At 37.5% G+C, this 26,279-nt stretch overlaps 5 protein-coding genes across 14 annotated transcripts in view; 3 read left to right on the forward strand and 2 right to left on the reverse strand.

Moving 5' to 3' along the window:
• Positions 1–854: 854 nt before the first annotated feature.
• LOC101893503 (putative riboflavin kinase) lies at positions 855–3,626 on the reverse strand. Of its 2 annotated transcripts, XM_059123413.1 has the most exons (4): positions 3,606–3,626; positions 3,078–3,229; positions 2,861–3,012; positions 855–1,453 (listed from the first exon to the last, which is right to left on the reverse strand). In XM_059123413.1, the coding sequence occupies exons 2-4, from the start codon at positions 3,160–3,162 to the stop codon at positions 1,208–1,210; spliced, it is 483 nt and encodes a 160-aa protein (XP_058979396.1). In that variant the 5' UTR covers positions 3,163–3,229; positions 3,606–3,626; the 3' UTR covers positions 855–1,207. The 2 variants fall into 2 exon arrangements, with proteins under 2 accessions (XP_058979396.1, XP_005191529.1); XM_005191472.4 differs by lacking the exon at positions 3,606–3,626 and having other exon boundaries at positions 3,078–3,578.
• Positions 3,627–3,863: 237 nt separating this feature from the next.
• LOC101896100 (mothers against decapentaplegic homolog 4) lies at positions 3,864–11,438 on the forward strand. Of its 2 annotated transcripts, XM_005191488.4 has the most exons (9): positions 3,865–4,689; positions 4,763–5,028; positions 7,067–7,418; positions 7,533–7,808; positions 7,932–8,585; positions 9,918–10,161; positions 10,229–10,397; positions 10,466–10,592; positions 10,654–11,438. In XM_005191488.4, exons 1-9 carry the CDS (start codon positions 4,575–4,577, stop codon positions 10,863–10,865), a joined length of 2,415 nt encoding a protein of 804 aa, XP_005191545.1. In that variant the 5' UTR covers positions 3,865–4,574; the 3' UTR covers positions 10,866–11,438. The 2 variants fall into 2 exon arrangements, with proteins under 2 accessions (XP_058979395.1, XP_005191545.1); XM_059123412.1 differs by lacking the exon at positions 7,533–7,808 and having other exon boundaries at positions 3,864–4,689.
• Positions 11,439–14,386: 2,948 nt separating this feature from the next.
• LOC101893670 (alpha/beta-tubulin-N-acetyltransferase 9) lies at positions 14,387–18,598 on the reverse strand. Of its 2 annotated transcripts, XM_059123354.1 has the most exons (3): positions 18,487–18,598; positions 18,370–18,415; positions 14,387–15,103 (listed from the first exon to the last, which is right to left on the reverse strand). In XM_059123354.1, the coding sequence occupies exons 2-3, from the start codon at positions 18,381–18,383 to the stop codon at positions 14,437–14,439; spliced, it is 681 nt and encodes a 226-aa protein (XP_058979337.1). In that variant the 5' UTR covers positions 18,384–18,415; positions 18,487–18,598; the 3' UTR covers positions 14,387–14,436. The 2 variants fall into 2 exon arrangements, with proteins under 2 accessions (XP_058979337.1, XP_005191530.1); XM_005191473.4 differs by lacking the exons at positions 18,370–18,415; positions 18,487–18,598 and adding an exon at positions 16,341–16,683.
• Positions 17,019–23,022, forward strand: LOC101893834 (microprocessor complex subunit DGCR8). 5 transcript variants are annotated; one of them, XM_020039598.1, is made up of 7 exons: positions 17,019–17,142; positions 17,537–17,849; positions 19,498–19,692; positions 19,755–19,897; positions 21,135–22,133; positions 22,190–22,450; positions 22,512–23,022. In XM_020039598.1, exons 2-7 carry the CDS (start codon positions 17,582–17,584, stop codon positions 22,797–22,799), a joined length of 2,154 nt encoding a protein of 717 aa, XP_019895157.1. In that variant the 5' UTR covers positions 17,019–17,142; positions 17,537–17,581; the 3' UTR covers positions 22,800–23,022. The 5 variants fall into 5 exon arrangements, with proteins under 5 accessions (XP_019895157.1, XP_058979334.1, XP_019895156.1 ...); XM_020039597.2 differs by having other exon boundaries at positions 17,025–17,176; XM_059123352.1 differs by having other exon boundaries at positions 17,026–17,125.
• Positions 23,023–25,860: 2,838 nt separating this feature from the next.
• Positions 25,861–26,279, forward strand: part of LOC101894357 (MYND-type zinc finger-containing chromatin reader Zmynd8) — a 35,815-nt gene continuing 35,396 nt past the window's right edge. For all 3 annotated transcript variants that reach the window (XM_005191477.4, XM_011297570.3, XM_011297571.3), the window contains exon 1: positions 25,861–26,243. The gene's annotated coding sequence lies outside the window, so the exon portion shown is untranslated. The remainder of the gene's footprint in view (positions 26,244–26,279) is intronic.

Here is a 26,279-nt window from a genome sequence, read left to right on the forward strand (position 1 = left end):
TTTCTTTATGTTGCGGTTTAAGTTCTTGCACTTTTTGGAATTTCATTGGCTTTCGCCGAGCTCTTTTTTCAATATTTGCCGAATGGAATATTGCGATATGTTCAGCTCACGAGCCATTTTTCGGTCATTGCGCCGCGGGTTTCGATCAAGTCGCTTCTTTACCATTTCTGCTGATGTTTCTGTTTCCTTCCGTACACTTCCTTGACGTCAGGTACGAGACACGAAAGATTTATTCACATTTAAATACTGGAGTGCTCTAACGATAGCCACTTGTGGTTTTGGTTTTCCAGCCAAATATAAAGAAATCACACCATCACGCTTGTATTCCCTGTGCCAAATTTATTGTGATTGGTCAATTATCAGGGTAAAGTCAAGTAGGGATTCAGACATTTTAATAAAAGTTTTGAATCATTTTGACAACTAAAACCACTATATTTGAAATGTCAATTCCATAGCGTATATGTCATGTGCATCGTATTCGCTATGGAATTGAGATCGATTGGATTTCATACATCTAAAAGTACTGTTGGTGTTTTTTAATCATATGTTTCTGTTTCTTTCCCCTAGTGTTGCCACATTTACAATAAATAATAAGATTTTCGTAATCCACCAAATCGATCGAAATCTAAAGAAACTAAAACAAAAACGCACGAAATCAAATAACGGACTTTAAACCATTTCGATCGAAATCTGAGAGATGCCTGTAAATTTTTGGTATCTATGGATGACAACGAATATGAAGGGACTGCCCTTTGTGCTCGAATTCGTTTCGAGAAAATCCCAACATAAAACCAATTTATTTAATTTATTTTTATATTTTATCTAAACTACAAACTTTATTTCTTTGTTGTTCTTGTTATTATTATTAATCACAATATGAATATATACCACTAGAAACCAGACTATTTCATATATTTTTGTTGTTGTTGCTGTATGTAACATAATATAATTTGTAACACATATCTACTATATAAATTTGTACATCATTATTAAAAAATTGTATTTAAATTAAAATGTAGAAAACATAAGTACTTACAAAATAATAAGTAGACGTGAAATGGGTTTGGGGTTTGTTTCCATGTAAAACAATGTGCCACATATATATGGGGGTATTGAGGTAACAATTAAAAAAGTATAATTTTAAGTACTAATTAAACACAAAACAAAATCTACGTGGATAGGTGGGGGTGAGAGGGAGGAAGGATTGTTAATTTTTTCCATTTTTCAAATTATTTAGAGAGCTGTTGCTTGAAAAATAGTCATGGTACTGTAGTTGTCTATTCGATTCATTTGTTTCCAGAAGGTCTTCGGCATCGGCAATGTCTTGTTTGATGCGTGCTATTAAGTCGTCCAGACTTTTGAAATTTTCCTCAGGTCTTAGGTAGCCGGCAATGCAAACCTTCAGCAGGCAGCCATAGAGATCACCATCGAATTTATGTAATATGTGGGTTTCCTGAAAAAAGAATTAGAAAAAGAAAAAGAAATTAGAATTAAGAATTAAAAATCGGAATTTTTTATGATTTTTTTTTGGAAATAGTTTATAAGAATATATAAAGTAACGTATTTAATATTATTGCCAAATTTAGATCGACTTCGGATATGGACAATCTCGGTCCACTCCATCTGGTACTTCCCACACAAAATGTCAACATTTTAAAGAAAATAATTTACTGCACAGAAAGGTAAAGAATAATCCGATTTTACTCCTGTTTTGCTAATCCTAATATTTCCATCAGTGCTAGGTCAGGTGCGAAAATGGACGATATCGGGTCACTCCATCAAGTACCTCCCCCACAAAGGGTCTAAATTTTGAATAATTATAACTCTTATAAAATGTGATGTAAGTGTGCGATTGTCTTCAAATTACACAAATCACAATATTTTTATTAACCCAAGGTCTGATGTGAAGATGGAATATTTCGGTCCACTCCTTCTGGAACTTCCCACACAAAGGCTAAAAATTTTGAATATCGATGAAACTTATAAAACACGGAATCAACATCCGATTCCATTCAGATTTGGTATAGCTTAATATTTCCATCAACACAACATCCGTTGTAAAGAAGGAATGGATCGGACCATTCCATCTGGTACCTCTCCCCAAAGGGTAAAATTTTTGAGAATCCATGAAGCTCATAAAACGCAAAATCAAGATCCCATTCCATTCAGACTTGGCACATCTCAAAATTTTCATCAATACAAGATCTGTTATAAATATGGTAGAGATTGGAGCATTTGTTCTTGTACCTCCTCCAAAAAGGGTCAACATTTTGAGTATCCATGGAGCTCATAAAACGAGAAATTAAGATCCGATACCATTTAGTCTTGGCATATCTCAATATTTCCATCAATGCAAGATCTGTTATAAAGATGGCACAGATTGGACCATTTCTTCTAGTACCTCCCCCAAAAAGGGTCAAAATTTTGAGTATCCATGAAGCCCATAAAACGCAAAATTAAGATCCGATTCCATTCAGACTTGGTATAACTCAATGTTTCCATCAACACAAGATCTGTTATAAATATGGAAGAGATCGGATCATTTCTTCTGGTACCTTCCCCACATGGGGTTCAAGATTTTTGAACAACGAAACACATCCAAACATTTTTGCTAACACAAGAGCTTACAAATTGCTCGTATATCGACTGTCAAAAGTAAAGTTGTGTCTATTTGCCTTCTTCTCGATTACTCTACCCTTCATATCATATCAATTTCCCTACATTCATCTACTTTCATTGAGTCCATCTCCCTCTCTTTCTCCTGTCCCATAAGAATAAATATTTATTTTCCTAGAAAATTGAAAATTATTTCATGCTTCGTTTTACAAATTACAATTACTCATCTACCTCACTCACTCACCATACTTTTTTCCTTATTGTCATAGAATGGATTCCAGCCAATACTCATGACCATTTTGTATACGGGTCCGTTGTCGACATTGGCCCAACCATAATAAACACCCGGTTGTATGGCATCGGGTAATGACTTAACAACCTCCAATGGATAATTTGCTACAAAATAAAAAAACACACACTGAAATATATATTTCACAAATATTCAGCAAAATTTCACTCACCTGTGGGAATACCCAATTCTTTGGAGCCACGACCAAAGCCCGATACTATCTTACCACAGGCAAAAAAGGGCAAATTATTTAACATTTTCTGTAGAGATAACGATGTTGTTGAGTGGCAGCAGTTACGTTTGGTGATTGTGCAAAAATTACGACTATTAAACAATAAAACCATAGATAAAGATGAAGCGTAAATTGCAGCCACTGTTTTTTTTTTTTTTTTTTGTTTTATTCAAGAGCGTGCCTGGCTGGAATTGATTGAATTGGCTTGACTGACTGAAATGATTGTTGATGATGATGATGTTTTTTGTTTAAAAGGCTAGTAATTGATTGGCGGTGGTGTTGGTGTGTTTTGATTTGTTGTTGCTGCGGCTGTGGTATTGGTTAATAAATGTAATGTGATGATACCCAACACTGAAAACACTTGGCCACTGAAGTAGATTTTAATGTATGAATGTTATATCAATTTTTCTCGCAAAAAACACATTTATTTTAAAGAATAAAGGTCATAAAATTTATCTAAACTATTACGAATTTATTTCAATAGTATTTAAAACGAGTATTCCATGGTATTTCGATGATATTCGCACAAGATATTTCTCTTATCAGAAAAAAACTTCACCTGTGACGTCACAAATGTCAAAAAAACATATGTTCAATGTAGCGTTACCTGACGTGAGAAATGTACATGAAATATTAGTGGTGATCACACACGAACACAACAATAAAAAAGTAATGCCAAGTTGGTACTCTGCTAATCACCAAGGACGGATAGCCCGGTATCTCGGCATTATTTGGCCGTGGTTAGCGAATCATTTGCTGCGCCTCTGAACTCTGTGAGAATTTGGAAAAATTTCTTTTGATTAGAAGGAAAGAAAAAAACACGGAACCATTTTCTTCTATTGTAATTGTGGGTCTTCTCGACCCTCTGTGGCTATTGGAATCGGTTTCGTTATTTTCATTTGCTATTTACGCGAAAAAATGTCAAAAACTGCCTCAAGCTGTGTTATTTGTGGCATAAAAATAGAATTTCGCGAGCGATTGTGTAAAACAAAGAAATCTATCAAAGTATAAGAGTAAAAGGTGGGAGTTGTATATCTTGTGTGTATGTTTTGGTCACCTTCGCCTTCGTGCGGCGCGGCGCTTTTAACAAACAACAAAAGGAAAAAAAAAACGAAAAGGAAAAGCAATTGTGTTTTGCTATAAGAAAATCCAAAAGGATATTAAAGTGAAGTGAAAACAATAGCTAATTGTGGTGTTAAATAATTATTGACATCGATTGCTTGGTGTTGCACTCTCTGTTTTGCTCGGCTCCACACACTCTCTCTCCCTCCCTCTGTTCGAGTTGAGCTAACCGAACAGACAATTATTTTGTAAATTTGTGGCCTTTCCTGTATCAATTTGTGGCCATCGTCGAATTTCGGCTATTGTGACGGCGATTTTACAAACGCCGCCGGCAAAGTGGATCCCCGAGGTTTAGGACCCCAGGACTATGCCGGCATGGTTGGTTTGCCGGGCAGTAGTGCTGGGGTTGTACAAAATGGTGGACCGGGCATGGGTGTGCCACCCGTTGGTCCGGGTGGTCATATGTATCCGGGCGTTGGACCACAAGATAGTAAGTTTGTTGTTGTAACAAAAAAAAAAAAAAATGAGACAAAATATATAAATAAAACATTTATTTGCCACAGTTCGCGATATTGTCCAAATGCCTCCACCACCACCCTCGAATGCACCCACATCGGCCGATGCTTGCCTGAGCATTGTCCATTCGCTGATGTGCCATCGTCAGGGCGGTGAAAGTGAAGGATTTGCCAAACGTGCCATTGAATCGCTGGTCAAAAAACTCAAAGAGAAACGCGACGAATTGGATTCATTGATAACCGCCATTACAACCAACGGTGCACATCCCAGCAAATGTGTTACAATCCAGCGTACTTTGGATGGACGCTTACAGGTGAGTCAACAGTCAACAGCAGCTATGAATTATTTCCGGTGTTGTTTTTGTGGTTTTTCTTTTGCTCTCTTTCTCTGTTTTTGGTGGGGGTTCCTGGCGATTGATGATTGTGTGAATGAATGTCGCCGTTCGCCGCTCTTTTATCAGTGTAAACAATTATCGGTAGCCAAACAAACTGTGTGTGTGTTTGTTGTGTCATCGAGCAACCCATGAACCGGTAGCGTAGCGAGCGAGCGCTGGGTTAATCATGTACATGCAGGGACAGACAGAGAGAATAGCGAGCGCTGTGCAGGGAATAATTGATTGCATTGGCTCAATATTAATACCCTACATTGCTGCACCAGGGTGCCATGGCTTGGTGCATTTTTTTGTAACCGAATAATGGATTTCAACTTGACCAATTGCAAGGGACACGTTCAGGTTATATTTCCCGCCAGTAGATGCATTTTTATAATCAAATTGCAGGTCGTGGATATTGGTCCATTGTGATGGGAAAATTTGGGTTTCCTGTTTTCAACCTTGAACCACTACGTATTTACAGGTGTTCTTCGTTTGGCTCAAGTGGGGTTTAGGATTACCTTTGGTATCATTTGTGGTCTTAAGCACAACGATGCAATTCTTTTCTAGAAGAAGTCCATACTACCCGATTTATTGGCCTTTAAAGTTCCATGAGTAGACTGACCATGGATCATGGACCGACTCATACACCAGCTACGCGACTTAATCTTCTTTTAAAAAGTGACGTTTTCGTACTCAGATAGGGGAGCTGTGGTGAAATTTTCCAAAAGATCGCTGAGGGGACGCTCTACCCTTCTTGTTCCTGGTGAGGAGGCCGATAATAAGGCTTAATTTCTGCCGCAAATGGTTTGACCTTCTATTAACCACTCGAGTTTTGTTTCCTGGCCCTTCCTAAGGGACCATGATAACCACAAATACCTGTTCACTCTAATTATTTTTTTATGGAGTTGCTCGATTTCAAAAAAGACAAAGTTGAGGTCTAGTCAGGAGTATAACCCTCTTGTTCCTACGGGGGGGTACTCCTTATATCTTTATATCTAATTGCATCGGGACATCATCTGGGGAACTTTGTTATTCCTTGCCAAATTTATTCTTCAACTAAAAACAACCTATCACTGAAGGTTCCATTAATGTCCTACCTCGTTTCCTTTTGTCCTTAGATGACATTGCTCTCGTCTGTAGATGCCAAAGTATCCACTCAGGATATCTAATCCTCTTCGTCTCTACCTGTTTGAAACGCTACCTATCACTGAAGACTCCCTAAGGTTCCTACGTCGTCTCCATTTGTAGGTAGATTGCATTACCCTTGTCTATGGATGCTAAAGCCCTCACATCTCTAACAGAGATTGAATCGGAGACAGAACAGCGGCAATACAGGATGCGTTCCAAAGACTTTAAACACCCTTTGTCATTTAACATCGTTTTATTCGGCTGAGGAACATACTTATCAGCTTTCCATGGAGGTCCCATTTTGCGAATACTTCTTACAACAGGTTTTTAAATGGATGAAAGCTCTTAGATCTCCGTTTTGCCCCTAGGTTACATTGCCCCCGATGATAGATATCAAAGCACTCATATCTCAAAGAGAGCTTGAGTCATTTACCGAATAACGCAATCCATCATTACAGGGATATTTAAGACCAATTCTGTCATATTTTGTCCTTGACCCACTTTCTCCATGAGTGGCGTTTATTAGAGGAAGTGATGTCAACGGAAGTAAGTTTTGGGGAAATAATAGATTCCCTCAGAAGGATGTAATAGTTGAACTCAGTTCCATTTTGGCCTCCCAAAAAAATATCCTCAGATAAGAACAGAATAGTATGAAAACTCGTCTTCTTTCTATTCCCCAAGGAGAGAAGCATTCTGTAGTTATTAGGCAATTTCCTCAGTTTATAAAACCACAGGGTTTTTTCACCACATTTGCTATAGATTCCAATTGGAATATGAAGAGGATGCCGACTAAACAATTAAATATTATTTTTCATTTTCTTACATTTTCTAATTCCCATTCCTCTTGCAGGTTGCCGGGCGCAAAGGCTTCCCACATGTCATCTATGCTCGTATTTGGCGCTGGCCGGATTTGCACAAGAACGAATTGAAACACGTTAAATATTGTGCATTTGCTTTTGATCTCAAGTGTGATTCGGTTTGTGTGAATCCGTATCATTATGAACGTGTCGTTTCGCCGGGCATTGATTTGTCCGGTCTCAGTCTGCAATCGGGGCCAAGTCGCCATGTTAAAGATGAATACTCAGCTGGGCCGCTGGTGGGTGGTATGGACATTGATGGCAATGATATTGGGACAATACAGCATCATCCATCACAAATGGTGGGGCCACCAGGCGGAGGTTATGGCTATCCCCAGGGACCGGGTAAGGCAATTTTCTTTAATTATCTTTTTTTTTGAGTTTTTTATTCATTTTTGTTTTCTTTCTTTTCTTTTTTTTTCTTTGCGTTGCGTTTGCTTTGCATTTTTATTGATTTAGTTAATGACCCGAATCACATGAATGCCGCCGCAATGTATGCCGCTGCAGCAGCAGCTGGTCGTACGATACCAAAAATTGAACCAAATGAGGCAGGTCCACGTAGTTCGTGGATGGTGCCACCACCGCCACGGCTGCAGCCACCTCAGGTGGGCCCTCAAGTACCGCCAACACAACAGACACAGCAGCAACAACCACAAACTGTGGTACCGCCACAGTCAGCCACACAACAACAACAGCAGCAGCATTCAACACAAACGCAACAACAACATTCACTTTGTAAGGGAGTTACTTTGATTTGTTATCTGGCCTCTTTTTTTTACTTGTCTTCTACTGGCATTCTAATTTATTTCCGTTTTATTTAAAAAAAAATTTCTAAAAAAAACCTTTTTTGTTTTACAGCTGTTGGCCATGGCATGGGCATGCCAGGTCCCATGAATCCCGGCCCTGTAATGGCACCACCCCAACCACAAAATCCTCAGGGTAATGGCCATGTGGTGGGCCCCCATCATGGCCCACCCACAAATTCTCCCAATGATCCTACTGGACTAGGAATGCAACAGCCACCCCAGGCCGGCCCCACCATGTCGGCGGCCAATGGTGGCCAAGTGGCTCCAGATGCCAGCGGTTATTACGGTACACCCAGCACCTCACAAATGCCGAATGTGGCTGATGCTAAATTCAATGCTGCCCTTAACAGTGGTGCTGGACCTGGAGGTGGTGGTGGTGGCGGCGGCAATGTACAGCAACAACAACAGCAACCCATATCCCCGCATATGCAACAAAACGGCTTCGTACCAGGTGGAGGAGGAGGAGGAGGCGGCGGAGGCACCGGCGGTGGTGGTGTTGTACAGGGTGGTGGCCAACAACACAACTATGCTCAACAGGTGCAAGGTCAAAATGCTCAAAATGCCAATCAACCAAATGCCACAGGTGGTGGTGGTGTTACGGGCAATACGGCATCACCGGCGGGTACATGGACTGGATCGTCAACCCTAACCTATACACAGGCCATGCAGCCGCCTGATCCCAGGACTCTGATGCCAGGAGGTTATTGTAAGTAATTTGATGAGGGAGGGCATGTGAACGGTCGGACCGAACTTTTAATACCCTCCACCATTTCAAGGAACTTGAAAATTTTCAAAAAATTACGAAAAAATACCGTTATACCTTTACGAAGACATGGACCTGCATACGAAATTTTCAGGAATAAGCTGTAGTACCCATTACAAGCTTCGAATACGAAATTTGAAACAATTCCGACGAATAATGTCACTGTAATCGTCAAAATACTGAATAAGAAATATAACGTTATATGACGGCTTTACGAAGACGTGGACCTGTATACGAATTTTTCAGGCATAGGCTGTAGTACCCATTACGAACTTCGAATACGAAATGTGAAACAATTCGGGTGAATAATATCGCTACAATCATCAAAATACTGAATGAGGGGAGGTAACGTTATATGGGGGCTATACGAAGACGTGGACCTGCATACGAATTTTTCAGGTATACGAAATGGGAAACAATTCGGGTGAATAATGTCGCTAAGCTCATCAAAATACCGAATATCAGGAGATACCGTTATATGGGGGCTATACGAAGGCGTGGACCTGCATACGAAATGTCCGGGCATAGGTTTTAGTACCCATTACAAGTTTCAAATAATAAATTTGAAACATCTCCGGTGAATAATTTCGCTTAAATCACCAAAATACCGAAAATAGGGAGATAGGGAGGGCTATACGAAGACGTGGACCTGCATACGAAATTTTCAGGCATAGGTTGTAGTACCCATTAAGATCTTCAAATACGAAATTTGAAACATTTCCCGTGAATAATGTCGTTTAAATCACCAAAATACCGAAAATCGGGAGGTACCATTATTTGGGGGCTATACCAGAACGTCGACCTACGTGGCCCATTTTCAAAGCCAAAAGTCCCACAGACATAATATACAGTTGAGTAAAATTTTATCAACATACTTTATTCCGTTCGGAAGCTAGAGGGATTGCCACAGACGGACAACAGAAAGCCTCAAGATCCCCTATTGAAAATATAACAAATCGCCAATAGACTACCTCAAAGTCCTCTATAGACAAAAGACGTCCTCAAAGCCTTTTATAGTCAGTAGAGGTAATAGACGATCGATCCCAAGGTTCCCTATAGCTAATAGAGGGACATCACTGAAACGACATAGAATTTTATGCTGATCAAGAATATATATACTTTGTGGGGTCTAAAATGTATATTTCGAGGTGTTACAAACGGAGTGACAAATTTAGTATACCCTCCATACTATGGTAGAGCATATAACAAATGGGATGTTATTTCCCAGGAATAAATTGGCAAACTAAATTTCGAAAATCTTCTTTGCATTTCTAGGGAACAACATAAATGTCATGCCCCAACAGGAACCTCCACGTTTATTGTCACGCCAACCACCTCCCGAATATTGGTGTTCAATAGCCTACTTTGAATTGGATACTCAGGTTGGTGAGACATTTAAAGTACCCTCGGCCAAGCCGAATGTCATTGTCGATGGCTATGTTGATCCATCGGGTGGCAATCGTTTCTGTTTGGGTGCCCTCAGTAATGTGCATCGGCAGGAACAATCGGAGAGGGCAAGGTAACACACATATCAATATAATACATGCATTTGAAAATAATTACCATTTCATATCCTTTCCGCCTAGATTACACATTGGCAAGGGTGTCCAATTGGATTTGAGAGGCGAAGGTGATGTTTGGTTACGTTGCCTTAGTGACAATTCGGTGTTTGTACAAAGTTACTATTTAGATCGTGAGGCTGGCCGTACGCCCGGTGATGCTGTACATAAAATTTATCCAGCGGCATGTATTAAGGTAAGAGTCTTGGGGAAACGAAATGGCCCAGAACAACTTTTTTTTTAATCTAATCTCCTCTTTATCAGGTATTTGACTTACGTCAATGTCATCAACAAATGCACTCACTAGCCAGTAATGCTCAGGCGGCAGCTGCTGCCCAGGCCGCCGCTGTGGCCGGCCTACCCAGTTCCCAGCTGGGAGCGCCGCCCAGAAGTAAGTACCTTTGGCATCATACAACTGATTTGAAATCTTAATATTTTTTTTCAATTTGCAGATATTTCTGCCGCCGCCGGCATTGGAGTCGATGATTTGCGACGTCTATGTATTTTACGTTTAAGTTTTGTAAAAGGTTGGGGACCTGATTATCCACGACAATCGATCAAAGAGACACCTTGTTGGATCGAGGTGCATTTGCATCGTGCTCTGCAATTATTGGATGAAGTTTTGCATACAATGCCCATAGATGGTCCAAGGGCGCTTGCCTAGAATCTTAAGCTAAATTAACAAAACAAAAAACACAAGACAAAAATAACAAATAGAACAAAACAAAAAGGGCAACAACAACAGAATTAAATTTATAATATATTTAAAAAAAAAACATTGAGAACCATAATTTGTTCAATTGTTGTTGAAAAAAAGCAAAAGAAAAACATATATTTATAAGCAAGAAGGAGAAGAAGAAGAAAAAAACAATCAATTAAACAAAAAGAGAGAACAGAGAACATAAGTTAAACGAAAAAAACAAAACAATTCTTAAACTATTTTAAATATGTAATGCTATTATATTTTTTATAACAATTGTTTAACTTTAGTTTATATATTTTTTTATTTTTATTATATTATATATATTATGTTTATGTTTTATATTTTATATATACATATTATATAATTCTTATTAATTCTTTTTTTTATCAAAAACAATGCCTTTGATAATTGCTTTAAAAAAAAGTTTAAACTTTTAAAAACAAAACAAACAAAAAACAAAACATGAAAATACAATAACAAACCAACAAATAAAACACAAAACAGAAAAACAAATTTTCTTAAAAATATTCTTAACTGAAAATGTTTTCAAATTTTGCTTTCTGGGTTTTCTTATTTTGTTTAAAGTTTTTACGGTCACACTGAGCGCAGCGATAAGGCAAAATGGAGCTTGTTACGTTAAGCAAGTGCCTCAGTTTACGAAGCTCAATGTCACCCACAACATTAGGCCCGAAATCTTAACGGTAATAAATGCATGGTTGTGAATGGAGTCTAGTACCCGGTCATCCGTCTGGGAGTACTGAGCTATGTAGTGGCGATCACCTAAACGAGACAGAAATATTTTCTTTGGGGCCTGTTTGGGGTTTTACCGTTAGAGTCTCCACATGCGAGTCGGAAAGGCCATGCATGATTTAGGGAAAAGCTATCAATATCTCAGTACAATTTTTTTTCGGATATAATTCGAAACATATTCGAAAATTCCATTGGTTTTATTTCAATTGTAATTAGGAATAATATTTTACCCTCCACCTTGTAAAGCAGGGTATATTAACTTTGTCATTCCGTTTGTAATATCCCTAAATATTCGTCATAGAGACCATAAATTATATACAGGGTGAGATGAAAAAACTGGAAGCAACTTCAGACTGCTGTCATTTCTAAACCACTCGTCCGACAAAAGCATTTTGGTGAGAATTTTCTAGAAAAAAAGTTATTCGCGATGGAATTCAAGCGTGATAGTGTGATTTCTTTATATTTGGCTGGAAAACCACAAGTGGCTACCGTTAGAGCACTCCAGCATTTAAATGTGAATAAATCTTTTGTCTCTATGGTACCATCGCTCGTTACCGTGATACTGGTAGCTGGTAGCGTAGCCCGACGTCAAGGAAGTGGATGGAAGAAAGCAGGAACATCAGCAGAAATGGTGCGAAAAGTAAAGAAGCGACTTGATCGAAACACGCGTCGCAGTGGCCAAAAAATGGCTTGTGAGCTGAACATATCGCAATATTCCATTTGGCAAAAATTGAAAACTGAGCTCGGGGTAAAGCAGTTGAAATTCCAAAAACAGCGAGAACTTACACATCAACAGAAACAACAGAAAATAGACCTTAAAGAGCTAAAGAGTTGCTTCGCTTGGCCGAAAGTGGTGAACTGCCGGATTTGGTTTTCTCCGGTGAGAAAACCCTTGTTGTCCAGCAGTTTGTAAACAAACAAAATTATCGTGTTTTTACTTGCCAAAGAGGTCAGCTGAATATGTGCACCTTCGGTTGACCACCAGAACTCAAGCACCGGTCATGGCGATGGTGTGAGCCATAACAGCCGATGGTCGCTCTTCGCTCGTATTAATCGTCCGTGGCATTAGAATAAATGCCGAATATTACCGCGAAAGTATTCTGGAGGGTGTATTAAAACCTTGGGCAAGCTAACATTTTGGCAGCAGACCTTGGACATTCCAAGAGGACTCAGCACACGCCACCCAAAAATGGTTAGAAAATGGTAACCAAATCTCCGAATACCAATCCATCGGACTATTGTGTCTGGAGTATTTTGGAAAGCAAGGTTGGCACTAAAAAATACAAAAGTGTCGATCACCTCAAGCAAGCGCCTTGCGGGAATGGGCCAAAATATCAGCGTGTGACGGTTTCATTGGCCGTTTCGAACAAATCTACACCTATTCTAAAATTTGATGCTATTTTTTGTTTTCATTCAAAAAAATTAAAAAAATATATATAAAAATTACGTCGTTTGAATTTGTTGCAGTTTTTTATATCACCCTGTATATATTCATAGTGAGCATAAAATTCTAAGTCCATGTTAATATCACGACACTGCCCACATTATTTGACGTAGAGCTTCAAAAATTGGCAGAACAATTTGTGTTGTGTTTAGGATGATTGGTGTTGGTATAGCCGCCATGTAACGGAACCTCTCGATATTCCGTATTTTTTTTTTGCACATTTTTCACGGATTTGTCTAAAAAATGGTATTTGTAGATCCTAATTGGTTCTAGCTTCTGTGGCGGAATATAGTATATACAGGTCCACGTTTTGGTATATTCCCCAATTTAACTGTACCTCCCGATATTCGGTATTTTGATAGTTTTTGCCACATTTTTCCACAGATTTGTTTAAAAAATGGTATTTGTAGGTCATAATGGGATCTAGCTCCGGTGGTTAAACATTGTATGTATAGGTACACGTTTTTTTATAGCTCCCATATAACGGTACCTCCCGATATTCGGTATTTTGATGGTAGATGACAACCCTTGAAGTATAACATAGTCTATAGAGGTTCCCGTTTTGGTATTGCCCCCATACAAAGGCCTCACCCACTTCATGGTTTTTTGAATTTTCTCAAAATTATGAATTTCATCTTTAATTCGAAAGAATATCAAATTGGTAGAAATGCAACTCTGTATAAAATGTTTATTTTTCTTGAGTGTGGCCATATGCGAATGACAACTCCAAATGTCCTAAAACAGCGTTTTGGCCGTATATTTTTTTTTTTTTTTTGTAAAATTTTAGCATGACTTTTAGTAGGTGAAATATTTTAAAAAACATTATTTATTTTTGTAAAAATATATAATTTGTAAAAAAGATAAAACCGAAATTTTAATTTTTATGTAAAAAAATTATTATTAAATATATTTATATCAAAGAAAACATTGAAAGAAAGACAGTGGATTTGGTTTTTTTATAGATTGTCGATAACACGTAGGAGGATAAACAATAATGTAGGAATAGTTTCTAGAGATATGTTTTAAAATAATGTTTAATCCAAGTTTCAAATTAAAGTCCCAAAGTGAAGGTACATATCCCCTGCATTTGTTCTAATACTAAAAGAATGTTAAAGGCCTTTGTAAATTGTTTTTTAATGGACTACAGAGTTTAATCAGAATTTTCCTATATTATTGTTTCAATTGATAAAAATTAAATTTCAAAACTAATTTCTCATAAGAAAAAAAAAAAACAAATTTTGCTATTTTTATTTAAAAATAGTAGTTAAAAATACTATATTCGAATAGCATTCATTATATATTAATTTATATATTTCTATGAAAATATTATCAATAATTTTAGTATTTGTCAATTTCCAAATTAACCTGTTGATCCAGCCAATCGCACCATTCCGGGGTGACTTTCCTCTCGTAGGTGATTTCACGAAACACCTCGATACGTTTCGCCTCGACGAATTGCATTTTCTTAAACATACGCTGAGACTTCTCATTGTCCATGCCAATTTTTGCCTCAAATTTATCCACCGCCAGCGTACCTTGGGCATACTTCATCATAAGTAACATGGCTTCCCAGCCGTATCCTTTACCTCTTGCCTGCGGCTCGGCAATCATTATTTCTGCCTCAGCTATACGTTCATTAGTTTCTGGATCTTGTGATAGAAAAAGATTTGTATCACCAACAAGGGCTGTTATTTCATCATGACACTCTTCATAGGTCCGGCGACAAAGTATCAGGAAGGTACATTTATCCTCATCTACACGCCAACTTCTTTGCATTTCGTATTCTTCTTCCAGTGTTAGGGGTTCCGAGGCTGTCAACTCTTGCAGTTCGGCAGATTGCATCCATGTGTGGTATTTGGGAACATGTTTCGCTTCATATGGTACAAGTATGACAAGTTTTCCAATTATCTTGATGTGTTCATTGATTTTCATTGTGTGGATGAGTGGATGAGCAGGTGGATAGGAGGAACAAGACTCTTTAGCAATGCATAGGGATATGGCAGCGCTAAAAGTAAAGGAATGTACCGATAAAGAATAATAACCAAAACAAACAGAGAGTGGGGGAACAAAAGATCGAAAAAGGAAAGTGAACCAATGCAGTAGGGACATAGAAGTCGATAAATGGATTTTAAAATAGCTGTTTAAGTGGTCTACTCCAAGGTAGATGTACTAGGTAATCGCATCAGCCCAGCTGACGGCACCATTAAATGTCAAAACAAATTGTTGTAATGAAGAATTCGCCCTAAATGAATGCAACAACATATTTGTTTATGTTGTCTTCCCTAAAACTATTTTTATAATATTTCAAATAATTTAAGAGCAAGTTAAGAGTGAAACCAGTAAAAATAATTAAAAGAAAATGAAGGAAGGAGGTTAGAATGGAGTACAGCTTTAAGAATTAAGTTAGCCTCAACATCTAAGATTCCCAAAGCACATCACGGGAAGTAGTGCAAGAATTCGACTCTTGCCATTTGCAGTTCCGGAAAATTTTCGGTTTAAACCAGTAAAATATAGATATTATAAGTTTCTTGATTTAAAAAATATCGCAATACTACAATTAATACTTATTTTACTCTTATTTGTTTTACAATAAAAACTTTTATTGCGACGTTCGTTTACGACGAGAGGCACACAAAATAAAATGTAAACAAACACCTCGTTTCTGATTGGTTGAAACAAATTTGCCGCAACCTTTAAATGTCATGGCGAATCTATGTTTTTCGCCTTAGATGCCAATTTTGACATTTGAGGGGACCACAAAAGTTGCTTTGTTGTAGCAATTCGCCGATGCGGTTACCTGTTAGATCTACCTTGGTCTACTCCTTGCACAATTGAGGAATTATTGCTCTGATCCAGAGCCTGCGAGAGCTCATAAAGTACATAGTAACATATTTTACATTCTTTTAGTATTAGAGAAATTGAAATATTGTGAAAAAAGTCAAATAAACACAACCACTTGCATTTTCTATTAGTTTGACCAAACTTTCGGCGATAGGTCCTTACATTCTTGACAGATATTGTCTTGAAGTGCTGAAAGAGTCTTGTTGACATAAGCCCGTGACTTCAAAAAGCCCCACAAAATAAGTCTGGAGCGGTTAAATCAGGCGATCTTAAGGGCTAGTGCAAATTGCCAAAACGGGTGATAAAGCACGCGGGAAATGCATATTTCAGAATATCGATTGAGGCATGTGCAGTGTGTTGCGGCAAAAAGAAATCGTTGATCATTGCTCTGTAGCACTCACCATTCACAGTAACCGTTTGCCCCTCGACGTCTTCGAAGAAAAATGGTCGGATGACTCCTCCAGCGAAAACAGCACACCTTACATTGACTTTAAGCGGGTGTAATGGCTCTTCGCGAGTTGCTCCAGGATTTTTAGTGCCCCGGAAGCGTAACTTTTTCTTATTTACGTACCCGCTAAGATGAAAATGGGCCTCATCACTTATGAGTATTTTTGATAAAAATCATCTTCCTGGTGGTGAATAAATAGCACGTGTTTACTACAAAAATGTCTAAACATAAGTGACATTAGGGGCCAATCGTAAAATTTATAGTATTTTCTGATAAGAGGATTACTTTTGCGCCACTTTGTATGTTCGAAGTTACAAGAATCTCGCTTCAGAGTTGTATATATATACATATAATCAATCTGCATTGTAATTATTGTTCCATGGGTCTTTTCATTTGTTGTAATTTTTGGTTGTTATTTCTTATTACATTTATTACTTTTCTCATTAAAATGTGAGTCCATTTATTGACAATGGCAGACCTTAAATCCTTTTCGCCATAACTGAAGGATTACTCAAATTACTCGGTTAATTGAGATCCAATCGATTATTTGTGCAAAAACGACTATTTTTGCACTAGGTATATGTAGTTAAGGAAAAGTCCAATCAATCGTTTGTTCGAAAGTCGATCTATGTTGCCCTATTTTACAAAGAACATTGAAGGAATTTTGTGTATTGTTTTTCCTCTGCAAATTAAATAAATTTTAACCAAAAATAAACAATTTATTTGATAGCTGCTAATGTAAACTTTATTCCGAAGTACTTTTGCAATAGGTTTTATGTCAATTTTCATGTAAATAAATTAAGATATGATATCAAAAACCATTGTGAAAGTGGCTTCTGTCGCTGCGACAACTTAGGATACGACGATACGATTTCAGCACAAGGCGTTGACAAAGAAAAAACAAAAAAGACTCCATTGTGGTGGATTTATGTTATTATTATTGTTGTTAGTTATTGTAAAACGAGATAATATCCTCCTGCTCCCAGGGCACTCGCACATAATCAATTTGATTTAATCCAATTGTATGCTTTCACTGGCCAAAGCATTCATGTATAGCATTAAATTATTGTTGGATTTAATCATAATTGGCTATTAAAACGAGTTGGTCCCAATGTCTACGAATAACTTTTTGTTGATTTTTTTGTATAGTATTAAAAAGAAGTATTGAGTATTAAATAAGAAGCGTTAATAAAAATGGAAATTGACGATGGCAATAATGGTTCCTCTTCTGCTGTGCCAGAACAATACGGTCCCGAATGCAAGAAACCCAAATTAATGGATGACACTCCAACGTCTTTGGATGATCATGCCAAGGCAATGAAAGTTGCCGGCTTCTCGTTGAGCGCCATCGAAGAGATGCGCAATCGTGCCGAGGAGGATTGCAATAGCCAGACTTTGGATCAACAGTTGCGACATTTCCAGGTTCTAGATGAAGTCGGTTCCAATTCAGAAGATGAAGAGGGTAAGTAAATGTTGGTATAAAAAATATTTAATATGTGAATGCTATATTTCCTAGTCAAAGCCACTTCCGAAGAGAACATTTAATGATGGGACAGTTTGTCAGGGAAGCTTTATTTACATTCGCCAATTTATTTTGCTCTTCAGCTGACATAGGAATACCCTCCATATTTATTAATTAATCTAGTATTTTAAGATGAATATCTTTGAAGTGGCTTCCATTGAGTGAAGGATTACTACTAAGGAAATTGAGAAGCTTAACTTTCTTTTCGCCTAACTGAATGATTTTCTTTTTGGAAAATTTTCCATCCTGAGAAGGCTATGTATCAGTTATTTAAATGTGAAGACTATTCGTATATAAAACTTTCAGAAAGACTTGTCATCCGCTTTGAGAAAACTTTCAGAAAGACTTCCGAATGAGGGGGATTCCTGTCTTAAGAATATCTTTCGAAAGTCTAATGTGCAGAACAACTAAGGAGGTTTCGGTTTGTAAAAGTCCACCGAGTTTTTCATTTATATCTTACCTTTTGAAATTCATGCATCTATGAACGTTCTGTAGATGTTTTCCAACTGCAAAAGTCATTAAGAAGATCTTCAATTTAATGGAATCCGGATTTATTTTTTAATTTAAAGAAAATTACCTTATCTTTAGCAAGACTGGAAAAAGTATACTACGTTTAGAAGTCCTGCAGTTGACAAGTTTAGAATCCAATGGAAGGCAACATCAACCTTCTGTACGTACTCCCTCGCAATACGTTGCACCTGTACTGTCAGTCCGATTTTATCGCATTCACAAATCAAAGAAAATCAAATCTAACATGCTTTTCAGTCTTATCACAAAATCAACAATGAACGCGCTCATTCTCTAGTCGTTTAGCGATAAAGAAGATAAGAAATTCCCTTTGCCGTTAAGAAGCTGTAACGTAATATTAACAGACTCCAGTTTGGCTAAAGAATTGTTACACTTCAGATCGGTTAAAACTGTGAATGGAAAATGTAGTGACTGAATAATAAGGAATTTTGGAAATCTCTCTCTAAAGCATGACAAATTAGAACATGATAATTATATCCATAACAATCTATAATTGAAACGATCCATAACAAACGAAAGAAATCTCAATACAAAATGCGTATGATACCTATTTTGCGTATGGATGTCATTGAATCAGGTGGGCAATGTGTAAATAGCGAAGATTTGCTTGAGGCAGTGGCTTTTTTGTGATTTATCTGTTTGCTATTTTGATCTCTTGAGAGGTATTGTGAGGCTTAGTAGGGAGATGATTTTTAGTAATACTCAAGATTTGTATCTGAAGAAAAATGTTTATCATGCAGATATACTAAAACTAAATGTGGGCCTGCTTTACATTTGGAGTTAATTAATGGATGATGTTACGTTTGGGATCGTATATGGGATAATTCAAATTTTTGTGTGTCCTTAACGTCAGGAAATCCATACTTCCAATACTTCTCAAAATAAATATATCAGCTATGTACACCAACCTATAGTTGCTATTTTTGAATAACTGTTCTTTGGGAAGTTTATCTTTTATCCCTAATAGTTATTTGTCCTTATCAATTCCTCCATTTGATCTTAAAATCCCTTTTTTAAAACAAAGAATAATTTATTTATATACGCCACTCCAATACCTTAGACAATGGCAGCGAAAACGGCGATGGCATCCGTAGCAGCCAACAAAATGGCGATGAAGATGATGGCGGTGATGAATCCTCCGATTTGGACTTAGACGATGAAGAAATTGAACATTTGCTGGATGAAAATTTACCAGATGACTTGAAGGGCTCAAAAAAGCCAAAATATGAGGAACGTTTCAAGACGGTATTGGAAGGTGAGTCGAAATGAAAAATAGTTTTTAATTTAAATATTATTTTAATATTTTTCCCTTTGTAGAAAAACGCCACAATCATTTTGAAGTATTACCCGAAGGCTGGGTACAAGTCACCCACAACAGTGGCATGCCTTTATATTTGCACAAAAAGACTCGAGTTGTTTCAACGACAAGGCCTTATTTTCTAGGAACTGGAAGTGCTAGGGTAAGGACCACAAGGAAAAAATATCAAAAAAAAAAACTCTTCCTTGTAAAAAAGACAAGCTTTTCGAAAGACAGACGACCTTTAAGACGTTTATTCTTGATAGAAGAGCCTGGGTAGATCTTTTAAAGACCTATACACCTCAAGAGGTTTGCTGAGATAGTAGAGCTTGGATAGATATTTTAAAGACTTTTTATAAAAGGCAGAAAACCCTTAACTCGTCTTCGATAGACAGATGTCCTGTAGAAGGCCTTTGATAGATCGAAGACCATTACAAGGTCCTTTATAGTGCGACAGAGTGGAAACATATTCAGTCCTGCCAGAATGCCGCCCTTAGAACCGCGACAGGGTGCCTCCTCATGACACAAACCCGAGTAGTTTTGACTCAATTAAGATCCGGATGGTGCAGCGGCCTCAATTCCTATTAGGTCCGGATCGACAGCGATGTGCAGAACATCTGCCCGGCTTGTGGCACAGGTCCACATGACAAGCTGCACCTATTTCGCTGTCCAGCTAAACCTACTCACCTAACTCCAGTGTCGTTTTTGAGCCTGGACTTAGAGCCAGAACCCGATTGAGAGGAGTCAGATCGAACACAGAAGTATGAGCTGCTACAACAACAACAGGGTACATGTTGAAGATCTTTTCAATGTCTTCTTTCAGTAGAATGGCTCATATATCTTCCACCAAACGAAAACCTCTTAAAGATATTCTATTTGAAGACGTCCTCAAAAAAAGCCTTCTGTCTTTATAAGACCTTTTTAAGAGTTATAGAATATCCTTTGATACTCGAATTTGCATAAGACTTATTGAAGGTCTTCTTTCTTTAATTTTTTTTTATCTATAAACGATCTCTTGAAGGTTTTATGTGCACAAGACTTCTTGAAGGTAAGGTCTGTAAGGTCTCTTGAAGGTTTCAATATATTGAAGACATTTTGAAGGAATCTTTTGATAAAAGAGTTCTTCAAGGCCTTCTAACTGTAGAGGAAATTGTAAAAGTCTCACCCATCTATTTAAGATGTCTTGGAGATCTTTTATATATCTGAAATGTATTGGCAACTAGAAGACCTCAATAAAAATCTTCCATATATGTAGGATGTCTTATATATTTTAATTAGATTAGACTTTAATTTAATTATTAATTAGACTTTTTTCCGGATATAGATCTTTTTTAGATAGAAGATCTCTTGTAGATCTTTTGTAATTAGGAGAAATTCTAATTTCCTCTATTTGCTTCCAGAAACATGCAATTCCTGTTGGTTCCATACCCTGTCTAAACTATCGACGAGCCTTGGCCGAAGAGGCGGAGGCTGAGATAAGAAAGTCTGCCGAAACCACGAAAACGGCTGAAGAAAATGGCAACAATGAAGCGGCAGTATCCTCATCGACAGTAACAAATTCCAAGTGTCCCTTTGGGTTTTCAGCCTCAGCGTCTGGCACAGAGGAAAATAATGTTACAACTTCATCCTCGGCCGCGCCAATGGAGAGTATTGAGCAAAATGGCAACAAAGAAAACAACAACAACGATGACAATGATCAAATTATGACTGAAGAAGGCAATACCGTGACAGAAGGCAACTCAGCCTCGACAGCCTCGTCGTCCAACAACACTGAAAGCAATCAAAAATCATCCGATGTAGATAAAGAAAAGCTCCGCAGCCTGGTGCCGGCTGCCAAAATTGTCACCGTCAACGAGAATATACAAAAAGAATCTCTTACCCCCGATCAGTTCAATGAATATTGTCAGAAACTTTTCAAGTTTCGTGTGATACGTGTTCTGCGTTTCCGGTCCTGGAATGCAAGGCGGAAATTTACCAAAAATCGGAAAAACCTAAAGAATATACAAAGACCAACACTGCCCGATGGTACAAAGTTGATAAAGTTCCCGGTCTTGGTGCCCGGCGATGGCAAATCAAATCCTCGTGCCCGCCGTGAATGGATTATGAATCCAAGTGGTAAAAGTTATGTTTGTATTCTACACGAGTATGTCCAGCATGCGTTGAAAAAACAACCCACATATGAGTTTAAAGAATTGGAAAATGCTGCCACACCCTATGCTGCCACTGTTTCCATAAATGATTTGAAATATGGTACAGGTTATGGTACCAGTAAACGGCAGGCCAAATCTGAGGCTGCCAGAGAAACCCTGGAGATATTAATACCCGAAATGAAGGATAAAATTACTGGGGTCAAACAGGATAAAAGTGCCGTGGCCAGGAGTAATCAAAAGGATTTATCGGTAAGACGGAGAATTGATATAAGTTGAGTGATTGATTTAAATTTAGATTTCTTTAGGTATTCGATGACATACGAATAGAAGATCCCCGGGTAACAGAATTTTGCAATAAGACCACAGAGCCCACACCACATGCCATACTCCTGACATGTTTGCAACGCAACTATGGCCTGGGCGAGGATGTACAAATCAATTATGAAATCAATCGAACCCATAGCAAAAAGAACGAGTTCACCATGACGGTGGGTAAACATACAGCCAAAGTATTGTGTAAAAATAAGCGGGAGGGTAAACAACTGGCCTCTCAGGCTATTTTGCAGGTAAGTTTTTTGTTTTGTAATTAATCCTTTGGCATTTTAATTTATATTGGTTCCCTTTTAGATCCTCCATCCCCACATCAAAACCTGGGGCTCTCTGCTGCGCCTCTATGGCAATAATTCCATCAAAACTTTCAAGGAAAAGAAACAAGAAGAACAGGAAATCACTGTGTTACAAAGCAAGGCTGCCATTAATCAACCAAATTATGCAATTCTAGATAAATTACGAACGGAAATGCTCAAGTTGTCGGAAAAGAATAAATCGGTACAGAGTATAGGTTTATTTATACCACCAAGTGATGTTGATTTGCCTTCATCTTCCGGTTCAAATTTAAACAATGTTGAACTTTAGATATAGAAATATGATAACCTAAGTTAATATCTGACACTTGTTTATGGCGACAAATGCAGTTTTGTTTTATTTTTTTTTTTTTTGTGGATATCAGTCATGTACTTACGTATATATATACACAACAACAACTACTATTCTATGCTTTTGAACAATAATTGTGTGTTTATTTTCTTAGTTAAAAAATTTGATATTGTAGTCGAATAAATAAAGAAATAAATATTTTTAGTCTCTTCTTTAGTTTAAATATTATTATTCTTAACGTGGATGTCTGGACAGTTTCCCACTGAGGGGATAATACATTCTGAGCAAGTATTCTTAGATGGACAAGAGAGAAGGTGCTAATGATTTAGATTTGGAAAAAATATTCCAATTTGATAATGAAAGAAGCAATTTCAGGCAAAAAACTTACTCAACAAATTGATTCCATTCGCAGAGTGGTATGTCTAAGTCTGTAAAATATTTGCAATTGTGTGAAGTTTAAGAAAACCTAGCATTTTTATACCCTCCACAATAGTATGGAGGGTATATTAAGTTTGTCATTCTGTTTGTAATACCTCGAAATATACATTTTAGACCCCACAAAGTACATATATTTTTGATCAGCATAATATTCTATGTCGATATAGCGATGTCCGTCCGTCTGTTCGTCTGTGGAAATCACTCTGGCTTCCGAACGAAATGAAGTAGGTTGATAACATTTTACTCAAATGTGTATTATGTCTGCAGGACTTTTGGTATTGAAAATGGGCCATGTAGATCTACCTTTTGGTATAGTCCCCATATAACGGTACCTTCCGATATTCGGTATTTTGATGATTTTAGCGACATTATTCACCGGAATTGTTTAAAATTTGGAATTTGAAGTTCGTAATGGACACCACAGCCCTAGACAGAAAATTTTCTGTGCAGGTCAACGTTTGATATAGCCCCCATATAACGATACCTCCCGATATTCGGTATTTTGATGATTTTAGCTACATTATTCACCGGAATTTTTTAAAAATTTCGTAATGGATATTACAGCCTACGACAGAAAATTCATTCCAAATGGTGGAGGGTATTAAAAGTTGGGCCCGGCCGAACTTAAAGCTTTTTATTTGTTTTTTTTTTTAATACTCCCGTACATCTGTAGATGATTGGTGTTATCTAAGAGATGTCTTTTCCGAAGAAATTGTGATTTTAGCAGAATAATGATTAAATCAAAAAGTTGTAAAAAGGGCGTGGAATTCCCAATGGCGAAAATTATATTAGAAATCAATGGCACTTTCGAATACTCGTTTGAATGTTGCAGTTCTCAGGTCGGTATTCTGACAGGCCTTCTATTTATAGAAAACTTTTTCAGGACATCTGCCTATCAGCAACCTATTAAAGGCCCGTTACAGGTCTTCTGTTCATCTCAGACAAATTGACATCTTCTGTTTGTCGAAGGGATTTAAATGTCTGTCTGTCTCTCGAAGACTGTTTAAGGTTCTGTCTATAGAATATATTTAAAAAGTCTATTAAATCACCTGTAGAAGACCTCTTATAGGTCTTATATCTGTAAAATAACTCAATAGAACAAATTTTAAAGAAAAAACTAATTAAAGAAGTCCTATTAATCGTCTATACCTTGAAGACCTCTAAGAGGGTAATTTTTATAGAAGGCCTCTTGAAGGCGTTATATTAAAAGCCTATGTCTATAAGACGTCTTTATATGTTCTATATAATACTCTTTGAAGCTCTTAAAGATTATTGATGGTCTTCCATCTATAAAAGACATCAGGGATATATTTTATCCATAAAAGATCTTTTGAAGGTCTTCTTCTTCAAAGTCTTCTTTCTGTAAAGGAACTCCTTAAAATCTCCGATCTATTGAAGATGTTTTTGGGAGCTTTTATTGAAAAAAATACATTTTCAGATCTTCAATTTATTTGTAACTAGAAGATCTCTTTCAAATCTATACATATAGGATGTCTTATGTAGGTAGACGTTTTTTTTTATAGATTTTCCTACGTTCACCTCCAACAGAGGTGATGCAGACCTTCTGGATCTATATCAAAATGGAACTAATAGAAAATGCCTCCTCTTTTCAAAACAATGCAACGAAAGTTCGCAGAAGCGGTCAAAGCTGAAGAAGAAAATGGCAACAATAAAGCGACAACAGTTAAAAATTCTGGGCAAGCATACTGTTGCCAATTCAGATAATTAAAAAAACACAAACATTTATACCCTGATTCTCAATAGATAAAAATCATTTTAGCAGGGCATAAGTGAACATGTATCTGCTTTACGGCAAATGGAGATGATTGATCCCATGCCATTCCACCCCAGCTGCGCCGAAGAGGAGGATATCGAGTACTTGTTGTGGTAATGCTTCTTCTTTGGAAAAGAGTTAAGTTGGCCCAATCCTTATTTAGGCATAGCCACAGCTTGAGCATCTTGACACACGATTCGTCGTCCACTCGTGCAACAGGTTTTGTAATCAATTCTTAATTTATCAACCTCAGGGACTTATCAAGATTTCGGTTTTCCAACAACTTAAGATATTTAACAAAACTTGAACCTCCCCCCCCCAATACCATTTATTAAAAGGAATTCAAAATTGACAAGGAAAAATATATTTCCCATACACGCCCTAGCTGGGCTGAAGGGGAGGATCCGAATTTATTTAGGTAAAGGTATTGTTTCTACTTTGGAAAAGAGTTTAGTTGACCTAGTCCTTATTGAGGTATAGCAATAGCTTGAACAACTTAGCATACGATCGGTCGTTCACTCATGCAACAGGTTTTGTACTCAATTCTTAATCTAATGCCCTTAGAGACTGATCAAGATCTCGGCTTAAAACAATTAAAGATTTTTACCATACCATAAACCTTCCACCCCAATGTCATTCATTTCAAGGGATGCAAATTGGGCAGGAACAAACGACAAATTTTCAACAGTAGCCCTAGCTGCTCTGGAGAGCAGGATATCGATTATTTGTAGTTATTTTCATTTCGGCCAGTCCTTATTGAAGCATCACTGCGGCTTCACCAACTTAGCGAGGTTTTTAAGCAATTCTTTATTTAACACCCTTAGGGACAAAACATGAACCCTCCACTCCAATGCCAATAATTCCAAGGGACACAAAATTCGCCAGACAAAAAACATTTTCAAAAATTGCCCTGATGCCGAGGATATCGAATATTTGTTGTTAAAATCACTGCTTGATGTTAGCAAGTAATCGATTCGTGGAACAAAAAACGAGTAACCATTTAATTGTATCGGCTTGCACGACCGACGAACGACTTGAGACAATACGCATTGCTGCGGAAAATTAGCAAGTAAACAAGCAAAAACGAAAAAACGAAAAAGAAGAAACAGCAACCAGACAAACAACTGCTGGCTGGCTGGCAAAACTCTGAAGACACTTAAAGTTATAATTAAAAAGGAACAACGACTTCTATCCTGGCGCAAGCACATCAAGTATGTACCCACATTTGTAGTTAATAAATCAATCTA

Source organism: Musca domestica, unplaced genomic scaffold (assembly GCF_030504385.1).
Source record: "Musca domestica strain aabys unplaced genomic scaffold, Musca_domestica.polishedcontigs.V.1.1 24, whole genome shotgun sequence".
Taxonomy (NCBI): domain Eukaryota; kingdom Metazoa; phylum Arthropoda; class Insecta; order Diptera; family Muscidae; genus Musca; species Musca domestica.